We start from the raw sequence: 11,019 nt of genomic DNA, 5'->3' as shown, positions 1-11,019 counted from the left end.
GTGGGTTTTAGAGCACCCCCTCTCTTTGGGCAGAGTAAACACTTTGGCTGGACTCCCAGAGCACAGGTTCGGCAAAGCCAGCTTCCAATAGGAACTTTCAAGATTCCATAGCAAGCCTAAATAAACACAGGAGGAAGGAAGAGTTATTTACCAGAGGGATGGACGGCACTCACAGCTGCACTGTGAAATGATTAGATAATCATATTTAATTTGTGCATCTTGGATGCAGGCAATTAATATAACTTGCATATCATTTTACCATGAGCAAGTATTGAACCACAACGGGTAGACCTCTTGTACATGTTAAAATGTTGCTATTCACAATGTCCAAACTTGCAATCCAATGCACAGGTACTCCAGACTAAGCCCAGTGATGTCAATGAGCTTAGTGACCTGTTCTCTATCTAGACAACCAGGCATAAAAACACCGGGTATCCAAATGGCAACCAGTTCCAGGCTGGGCTGGATCAGAGCTTCAGTGTAGAAGCAGGGAGCCATCCAGAAGTAGCACACCCTAGGCTAGAGAGCTGCTGAACTAGCAAAGACTCAACCGAAGACTTATTTGTGCATGTGTGTGTAAGTGCAGTCAAGTCACAGCCAACGTACGACAAACCCATAGGGTTTTCTAGGCAAGAGGCTAACAAGGATGGTTTGCCAATGCCTTCTTTGTACAGCGACCCTGGACTTCCTTGGTGGTCTCCTATCCAAATAGTAACCAGGGCCTGCTTAGCTTCTGGCATCTGAAGAGATTGGGCTAGCCTGGGCCATCCAGGTCAGGGTGCAGGCTTATACAGGAAGCTGATAACCTCACCCCTTCCCGCAGCCACAGCTGGGTCCTACGAACAGTGGTGCTCTCCTCTGGCATGAGACTGGAGTGCAGGATGCCTTGAGTTGCCAGGAGTGTGCTCTTTCACCTGGTCCTGGCTTCAGCCCTCTATTTTCTTTGTTCCCAAAGGAGACTCTGGGAGTGCTGGAGGTGAACTGGACTGAGGGAGTCCTTGGTTAGCTGCTCCACTGGCTCTTAAGCAGGGGTCTTCTGCAGTAGGAAAAGCAAGGACCTTTCCCCTCTAAGGCTCAGGGTGGCAAGAAGCCTCAGCTATAGTGCAGCCATGGGCACACGGACCCCTCAGTCCTTGAGAAGTTTCCTCTGAGGGAAATGTCTCCTGTGCCAGGGCAAGTCCCGGCATAGGTCCTCCGATAATCTGAAACCACGTTTCAGAGATTACAAGGGGTGTTCCTTTTGAGCGAAAGGGAACAACTGTGAGAGGAAGGAAGTAATAATCTAAGAAACAGAACCTCACATTGTAAGTCACTTTTGGCACACTAAGGTGTCGAAGGCAATAATTCTTAAGGGGGGGAGGGTCATGTAGATTCCCCAGGCAATGATCAATAAATCTTGGAAGGCATTTGGGATTTTAGGCAGTTCCCTCAAATCTTGGAAGGCATTTGGGATTTTAGGCAGTTCCCTCTCCCCGTCTGCAATGGCTTCTGACATCCAGCAGTGGAGAGATGCTGCTAGTCAAAGACAATGGTGGGCTAGATGAACTAATGGTCTACCTCAGTAGTTCTATGTAGTTTCACTGCAGCATTCTCAAAAACCATCATTTTAATATGCCCGCAGAATACGTAACACTTCAGTTTCATTTCCACTGAAGCTTGAGAACGGCACCTACTACTACATTATCGAGATGATAGAGTGTGGGCTACTGATATCTGAACAAATATGCCAGAGGTTAAAAGCTCACTGTCTCATTAGCAGTTCCCTCAGTAGGTGGTAAGGTTTAAAGCCTAAAGGTAATCCAACACCAGCTACTGACTTATTCATTTAATTGATCTGACGTGTGCAGCATGAAATGATGCAAGATTAAGAGATCCTCTTGGATAAGGCAGAATATGTTTCTTGCAGGCCATATGCCTCCTCTGCCTCCTCGTTTCCTTCCTTCTGTTATTTGCAAACTTTGACTTTAGGCGCCTTAGAATTCACAGTGTGTCCTAGATTACTGTGTTCTCCCTTCCAGGTTAGCTCACTTGCAGGTTAGTGTGTGAATCACATTATGGCCCTTTAAAGAAAATCCAATATCTCTTTTCTCCATTCAGTGCTCATGTGTCTAGGAAGCACAGTCTTTAAACAGATCTGATTTAATCTGGCAAAAAAGAACAGAACATGGACAAATTCTTAGAGAGAGGAATTCACTGTTGACTGCTTTCCCACCCGTACAGTGAGCTCAGCAGCAATTCCATGTGATGCATTTCTCTCTGTGGAAAAAAGGCACAGTCATGGGTTGCCCAGAGAGAAAGATAAAAAGGGCACCAGAGAAAGATAAAAAGGGCACTTGCCCCTTGTGAGCCGCCCTGAGCCTTTGGGGAGGGCGGGATATAAATAAATAAAAATAAAATAAAAAACTGAAGAGTGGCTGTCAGCACTTCTAACAGTTCCTGGTTTTGGTGTTAAGTGTCATTAGAAAACCTAAAATAAACTTATGCAAAGATCACGTCCATGACTTCTCAATGCTCTCTATCTTCTCCCCTCTCTATGTCACCCTTGGTGGGCATGATGGACACAAAAGACAAGTAAGCTACACCACATGGTGAGACAAGCCATCCATTCAGCCTGCCTGCCTGGTACGAAGGGTCCACAGAGTAGGGACCCGCTTGTAATTTCTACTTGGGACACACTATCTCTGTCTCTCATCATCCCAGGACCTCTGGAAGCCTGCTCATCTTGCATTCTACTATATGATAAACCCTTTGATTCACCAACCTCCTTAGCAGGAAGACTCTTGAGAAATAACATGCATATGGTTACATTACTATGGCTCAGACCCTGAAGCGTCACTCTGTTAGAAGCTCATCCAATGGGACAGCTTTTCTGTCTGTGAAGGAGTAGAGGGAGATATTGCTGAAACGCTCCCGACTCCCAATTTCCTCCACACACTGTTCCTTCAAGTCCACTGACCCTCAAGGGCACAACATGGGGGGGGGGAGAACAGAAGGTTGTCGTGAGAATGGGGAGGTGAGGAAGTTGACTTCCTCTAGCAGAACTCTGCTTGTGCTACTTAGGAGCTAAGACTGTGTCCCCACAGCTGAAAGGACCAAAAGGGGGTACAACTGTAGGAGGCTGGCAAATAACTAGAGATTTTCTAGGATTATAGCAGGATGGGTCTGATAGGACAACAAGGGTCCCGTTCACACGAGGGAATTTGGGCCGGCAGCAGGACAGTTCGGGGGCGGTTCAAACGGCCGTGATCACACCACAACATCTGGGAAGCGTGGTGCTTCCGTCCCCGAACTGTCCCATCCATGCGATAAGGCGCATCAAGTTGAACCACCTACCGAGGTGGTTCATCTCCTTGGTGCGCCTCAACCCGGAAGTCTGATCGCCGGCGCGTCCTTGCGCCGGCGCATCCCGGGCTCCCAGCTGAACTGCGCATGCTCCGACATGCGCAGTTCGGCTGGCCTGCCGTCAGCTCTGTGTTTATTCCCCGGCGTCTGATCGTGCCGGGGAGAAATGGCGGCGCGGCCGGGGGATCCGTGGGATCCCGCCGCGCCGTGTCAACGTTGGCGCGGCTTTTAAAAGCCGCGCCTTCAAGCGCCTTTTCCCATGCCGTATGGCAGGGGCCAAGGTTTGGCTATCATTATTCCAGTAAATGGTGTTATTATTTTAAGGTAACACATGATATTTTCACAACAGTGGAGTCCTCTCCACCAATGTTCCCTCTAAGCTATGGAGCCCTGTGAGCAAAAATTCTACTTTGTGAGCTACTGGCATTAAAGTTGTGAGCAGGAGATTTGGCTGCTGCATATATTAGTTTGCTCTGGAGCCATCCTTCCTGAGCTAAGACAAAAATATGTGAGCCAGAGGCTAAAAAACTGTGAGCTAGCTCACACTAACTCAGCTTAGAGGGAACACTGCTCTCCACAGGGATGGCCACACAGCATCCAAAGATTAACATGCTAGCAGCTGTATTGCATGAAGAGCAGTGTACCATATGAAAGGGTGGTGTTACTATGAAAGCCTGATTCAAGTCTTGAATAGCTGTGATTCACTGAGAAATTTATAGCACTACTAGAAGCTCCCTACCCCCAACCATTTCCCTCAGTTCCAGGACATTCTGTGAAAATCCTGCCGGCATGTGGCAGCACAGGAGCTCTGTTAAGACAGAGTCCGAGACCAGCCTCTGAATGCAGAGCCTAAAGGAAGCTAAAGAAAGATCTACCTCTGATTAAACTGAACATCCCAGACTCAGCTACTCAGTATTGATTGCTAACTGGTAGCTTGACTTCAATGGACCTAAAATTGATCTTCTTTCCTTCTAAAAGACAGTCTGGGAAGTTAACTGCCCAGACGACACATCCTATTTGTGACCTACTTATTTATTAAACTCAACACAAGCAATTTGTAAAAAGGTGCTTTCAAGTAGTCACTGCCACGGTCTGCCCAGTCAAGACCACTAGATCTTTTCACAGAAGCAACTTTATGAGGGTAGATGTTCAAAGGAACAGTTTTTAAAAATCCCAACTTAAAACAAATAGGAGGCAAAAATAATGAGTATAGCCTCCTACTCACCACACTGTTTTACCCATTGGAGATTATTGATCGATATTCGAGTGTATGGATTTATTTTAAGATTAAGTTAAAATGGGACAGGGGAACCGCTTTTCACCTTTAGGCAGGATGAGCAACAGGAACACAGCCTATGGCATGGGATAAAGATGGGTTAATGTACAGAAGATGTAACTGCAACAGTGCAGGGAAAGTTATGCAAAAGGCAAAGAGGCAGGAGGTTCCTTCACTCCCACTGTAGCACAGTATTTCTCCTCCCCAAACCTTGCTGATGGGCTGGAAGCACCTTAACTTTCAGAGAAGCTCAAGCCCAGGAGTTCCATTGTTGCTGCAAACAAGCATACGACAAGCTACTGAATGAAGGGCAGGAAAGCTTCCCCATCAATAGCAATGTTCCTGCTTCTAACCTGTCATTGGTAGCTTAAGCTAATGAGGCAGAAAGACCTGCTTAACTCTCCCTCCTCCCCCAGTGAGAAATATGACTTGCCTGATGCACGCAGACGTTGCATTTGTCACAGAAAACCATCTCGTTGCCGTCTTCTCCTTCTGGTGAGCGGCAGACGTCGCACACGACATCCTCGTCATACTCTATGCCCAGGCCCTCCTCTGTCTCGATGGCAATGTTCATATTCTCGTAGCACAGCGTCTCCAGCTCCTCCAGCACCCTCTCCAGAGTGAATTCATCCATTTCTGGCTGTTCTGCAAGGCAAAAAGGCAACAGCATTCCGTTTACTCTAGGTCAGAATATTTTACACTGTATCGCAGTGAGGATTTTCTTAATTAAGGGGAAGGGGGCTGATATCCCTACCCAGGCCTCAAAAAATCTGATGTAAGCTGGGGCAGTTTAGCTGGCTCTGCTTGATTTTTCTTCTGCCCTGAGCAGAAACAACTGAAAAGAAATTTTAGGGAAGAAGCCCAAACAAGATGCACCCAGAGCCAGTGTGGTATCCTTGAACCAGGTTAAGATCCAGGAGACCCTGGCTTAAATCCCCTCATCACCATGAGGCTTTCTGGGTGACCTTGGTTGCAAAAGATTCTCTCAGCCTCACCCCTGGATGGGAGGGATTCTAGGGTTGCTATGCAGAGGCAGGCAATGGCAAACCACATCTGGAGTGTCTCCTGCCTTGAAAACCCAAAAGAGTTGCCAAAAGTTGGCTTTGGCTCGGTGGCACTTTCCACCACAACTATATTCACTTGTGTTGCATTTGTCACAGCTGAAAATGGAAATGTTTGGAGCCCATGCAGCTTCTCTAACTTGGCCCAATAACTACAGGCATCAAAACTGGACATGGGAAGCATCAGAAAAGCCCTTGTGCTTCCTTATAGGCCACCCTTCTTGCCTTTTCAGGACTCTGGTCTAACCAGCCTTGCTTTTTAAGTGGCGGCAGCAGAAGCCACTCATGACATTACCTGCCACTGTGACAGGACCATCTGGCAAGTGAGGACTCATGAGCTACTACTTCTAGAGGCTCTTTCCACCTTTCTTAAAGGAAGCACTTTCAGCTCAAACAGACAGACTGATGGGGATAAGGAGGTCTCATTCAGAAACTGCTGCTTCTGACTCTGAAGGCTAAGAGTTTACATGCCACAGACTGTCACAAAAGGATGCATCCATTAAAGCAGCAGGATGGTGCACAGTGAAGAGGCATGAGGTCAGCTACTCTGATGCTGATAATTTGCTTATGAAGCACAAGAAAAGGAGAACATTCCAAGGGCACTAGAGAAAATGTAACTTTATTTATAAGGTTTTCTATAAAAGCTTTTACCCGTTTTTGTCATCCCCCCCCACAGCAAGCTCTCATGCTGTCAGAAAGCTGCTTACTTTTTGCATTTCTAATCTTGTTTTTTATTCTCATTATAACCAGATTTCTCAGTAACAATAGCAAGCAAGGAAGGTGATATTGTCAGTGCTTGAGGCACAGCAGGATAGGAATCATTATCTTGGAATTATACCAAACACGCATTATTGGTAGGAGCAACTTCTAGCTCTTGCCTGTCACACCCACAATGGTAGTAATTATTAATGACAATTATTACTGGAAAATTTGTAGACAGTAAGGTTGAATCCAGCCTTCATTCCACTAACATTTTTCTCCTTCAGAGACAGTGTGCTGTAGTGGTTAGAATGTCACTTCTAGGATCTGAGAGATCCAGGTTTTAATCCTCACTCTACCATGGAAGCTTGGCTGGGTGACCTTGGGCCAGTCACTCTCAGCCAAACCTACTTCACAGGATTGTCGTTGTGAGGCTAAACTGGAGGAGGGGAGAATAGCTGCTTTGGGAGAAAAGCAGGGTATACCTATTTAGATAAATTTTTCCTACCTCTCTCCATAGCCAATGGGAATTTAACCCAATCAATCCATGTCAGTATCTGGAATCCAGCCTTTAGCCTAGGACTGGCTATCAGCTTTACAACTCAAAGAAAGACAGGTTGCTTACCTGTAACTGGTGATCTTCGAGTGGTCATCTGTGCATTCACACCCTTGGGAATACTCTGCGCCTGCGCTGACCTTCTCGGTACCGATAGCTAGCAAAAGGGATTTTCGCGCCTCTCCCAGGTCACGCGCCGGCTCCACTGCGCATGACCAAGGAGGGGCACGCAGATCCCGCCAGTTCCTTCTGACCGCCGCCCAACAGCCTTCAAAGAAACAAGATGAAGGGCCGAGAGCAGAGGGGAAGGAGGGCGGGTGGTGTGAATGCACAGATGACCACTCGAAGATCACCAGTTACAGGTAAGCAACCTGTCTATCTTCTTCGTGGTCTCTGTGCATCACACCCTTGGGAGAATAGCAAGCAATAACTCTTACCTGGAGGAGGGGCCGAGGCCCTACACCTGCGCCGTCTGCAAGATAGACCGACCCAACGCCACACGACGAGTAGACCGGACATCAAGGGCATAATGCTTCACGAAGGTGAGCGGAGTAGCCCAAGTCGCAGCGTTGCAGATGTCCTCCAATGGCATCCCTCTCAGGAAAGCTGTGGAAGCCGCCACCGCCCTTGTAGAGTGGGCGCGAAGTTGACCTGGAAGAGGTCTCTTAGCCAAAGCGTAACATAGCTTGATTACTTCCACAATCCACCTGGACAGCGTCTGGGAAGAGATCTTCTTCCCTAGGGAGGGCATACTGTGAGCAACAAACAAGGCTGGAGACTGACGAAAAGACTTGGTCCTGCCCAAATAGAACAGCAACGCCCTCTTAACATCCAGAGAGTGCAATTTCCGTTCCTCTTCATTGGCAGGAGACGGGAAAAATGACGGCAAAACTATATCTGAACGTAGATGAAACTCCGAAACGACTTTCGGTAAGAAGGAGATGTCCAAAGACAACGACACCCCATGAGGGGAAAAAATCAAGTATGGTGGATCACACCTTAAAGCAGACAACTCACTGACTCGACGAGCAGAAGTAATGGCCACCAGAAACGCAGTCTTGAGCGATAACAACTTTAGAGAGCAAGTGGCCAGTGGTTCGAAGGGTTTTCCCATCAAAAACCGCAAAACTAAAGCCAAATCCCAGGCCGGAGTCGGAGAACGACGGGGAGGGTACAGGCGAATAAGACCTTTACAAAACTGTTTCGTCTGAGGATGCGAGAAAACTGAAAACCCATCAATAGATGGATGAAAAGCTGACACCGCAGCTAAATACACCTTAACTGAAGAAAAACTGAGTCCCAAGTCCATTCTGGACAAAATAAACGCAAAAATAGACCTCAAATCCACTGGCGGAGGAGGTAAATTGGAAGAACTCAAGTACTGTAGGAATAAATCCCACTTCTTTGCGTAAGACGTCCTAGTAGACAGTTTACGACAATTCAACAGGACCTCATTGATACGGTCATCCATCACTGAAAGCGTATTTCCCATAGAGTCAACTTGAGACTCAGAGGATCGTAGTGAAGGACCTGGCCTTCCTGAGCTTGGAGGAGATCCAACTCCTGCGGGAAGTGTACGAAGGATCCCTTGGCTAACCGCAGCAGTGTCGGAAACCACACCTGCCGAGGCCACCAGGGGGCTACCAGGAGACAATGGGGCTTGTCCTGTTGTATTTTCACAAGCACCCTGTGGAGCAGCGGAATCGGAGGAAATAGGTATAGAAAGTCGTGAGCCCACGACATCAACAGACCGTCCCCCATTGACAGAGGGTCCAACCCCGCTCTGGAGCAAAACCTGGGACACTTCTTGTTCAATCGAGTTGCAAAAACATCGATGTGGGGATGTCCCAGATGTTGAAAAAGAGGAAGGAGATACTTTGAGTTCAACTCCCATTCGTGGTCCGATGCTCCCCCTCTGCTCAGGAAATCCGCTTGTTGGTTCAAAGTTCCTGGCAGATGGGCAGCTTGGAGAGTGATGTTCCAATGAAGGCACTCTTCCCATATGTCCATAGCTAGCCTGCAAAGGGACCTGGACACGGTCCCGCCCTGGCGATTGATATAAGCCATCGCAGTTGTGTTGTCCGTAAAAATCAACACAGCTTTTCCTACAACCTGTCTGAGTAAGGATCTGAGGGCAAATTTTACGGCCAGCAGTTCCAGATAGTTGATATGATGACTCTTCCAAAGGGGTTGCCATGGAGCACCCACACAAGTGTCGTCTGTATGAGCACCCCAACCCCACAGGGAGGCATCTGTGGTGATGGACATTACGGGAACGATCGGTTGGAACGGTGCACCCGCCAACAGATTGGTGTCCACGAGCCACCACTGCAGGGAGACGAGGACCTGCGGAGGCACTACCAGTTGAAGGCTCGGAGGATGGATGGAAGGGCGAAATTTCTTTAGAAACCACAGCTGCAACGGGCGCATGCGAAGGCGTGCATATTCGATCACGGAAGTGGTGGCTGCCATGAGACCCAAGATCCGCTGAATGTGGACCGCTGATGTCACGTTGGACTGGAACAAACGTTGAATTTCCAGACGAATGGTATCTGCCCGTTGGCGAGGAAGGTACGCCCGAGTGGCTAGGGAGTCTATGACAGCTCCTATGAACTGCACGCGAGTTGCAGGTTGCAGCATGGATTTCTGTAAATTCACCAGAATTCCAAGGGAGGATAGGACCGACAATGTGATGGTGATGTGCTGAAGGAGACATTCTCTTGAATCTGCCACCATCAACCAGTCGTCTATATACGGAAAGATCTGAATGCCCTGAAGGCGAAGATGAGCGACGACAACCACCATTACCTTCGTAAAAACCCTGGGGGCGGTAGAGAGCCCGAATGGAAGGGCTTTGAATTGGTAATGGTCCTCCCCGACTGCGAATCTGAGGAACTTTCTGTGACGAGGATGGATGGAGACGTGAAAATAAGCGTCTTTGAGATCTAAAGTGACCATCCAAGTCCCTGGAGACAGGAGTGGTAAAATGCTTTGCAACGTGGTCATGCGAAACTTTCTGTAAATGATGAACCGATTGAGAAAACGAAGGTCCATGATTGGACGAAGTCCTCCGTCCTTCTTGGGGACCGTGAAATATTTGGAATAAATCCCGCGGCAACAATCCGCCATCGGGACTTTCTCTATAGCGTTTTTTTGTGTCAGCGATTGTACCTCCTGTAGCAGGGCAGGAGACGCCGGGGTTCTGATAAAACGGGAGATTTTGGGAGTCAGAGAAAACTCTATGAGATAGCCATCTCTTATTATAGAGTGCACCCATTTGTCCGTAGAAATGGCGAGCCATGCGTGCAGGAAGGGTGCAAGGCGAGTCTGAGCAGTAAGGTTGAAGTCAAAGTCCCTGTTTGGGATTCTTAGGGAATTTCGACTTATAGGCACCGGACGATTGTCCCTTATTTTTCGGGGGAAAAGACCGTGACTGAGAGGGAGGTCTTTGCCATTGATCCGTAGGTGATTTGTTGTACGGTTGCCTGGTCGACCAAGGTTGCCTAGGCCACTGCTTGGATTTCGAGTATTTGGTCGTGGGGGAGATCCCCAAACTCTTGGACGTCTTGATACTCTTATCCATTTCCTGCAGAACCGTGTCAGTGGTGGAGCTAAACAATCCAGAACCTTCAAAGGGAAGGTCTTCCACCGAGGATCTGGTGTCATATGGCAATGATGAAGAGCGGAGACGACCAAAGAATTGGGCTTTGGGTGTGTGTATAAAAACTCAGCCCCTGATTCCTGGACCTTGTACATGTGATCCAGACGCTTATTAGAGACATTAATGGAGGCTGGACGAGTCCAAAAGTCCTTGGTAGTTTGCAAGAGAACTTTTGTCATTGGTAGAGCCACGGAGGGCGAAGTGTTAGAGTGCATAATGTCAAAAACGTTATCATCCACAAAACTGGCAACGAGAGTAGGAGTCATAGATAGATCTAATGCCATGCGTTGAATAAAATCTCCATAAGACTTAACATCCTCTGATGGAGAAATAGGTAAATCCGCTTCCACATCTTGCGAGGTGGGCTGTGCATCTACATCCTCGATATGTTCAGAAAAGCCATCTGAATCGGAGGATACATTGG

At 47.9% G+C, this 11,019-nt stretch overlaps 1 protein-coding gene across 1 annotated transcript in view; it reads right to left on the bottom strand.

Annotated features, from left to right (window-relative positions):
• JADE2 (jade family PHD finger 2) overlaps window positions 1-11,019 on the bottom strand; it is a 242,988-nt gene that overhangs the window by 74,124 nt on the left and 157,845 nt on the right. The window contains 2 exon segments of the mRNA XM_015429477.1: window positions 1-116; window positions 5,052-5,263. Coding sequence (XP_015284963.1) covers window positions 1-116; window positions 5,052-5,263 — 328 coding nt within the window.

This window comes from Gekko japonicus, unplaced genomic scaffold (genome assembly GCF_001447785.1).
Source record: "Gekko japonicus isolate JY-2015 unplaced genomic scaffold, Gekko_japonicus_V1.1 scaffold234, whole genome shotgun sequence".
In the NCBI taxonomy this organism is placed as follows: Eukaryota; Metazoa; Chordata; class Lepidosauria; order Squamata; family Gekkonidae; genus Gekko; species Gekko japonicus.
Note: the sequence above shows the minus strand (reverse complement) of the source record. Positions and strands in the feature narration are given on the sequence as shown.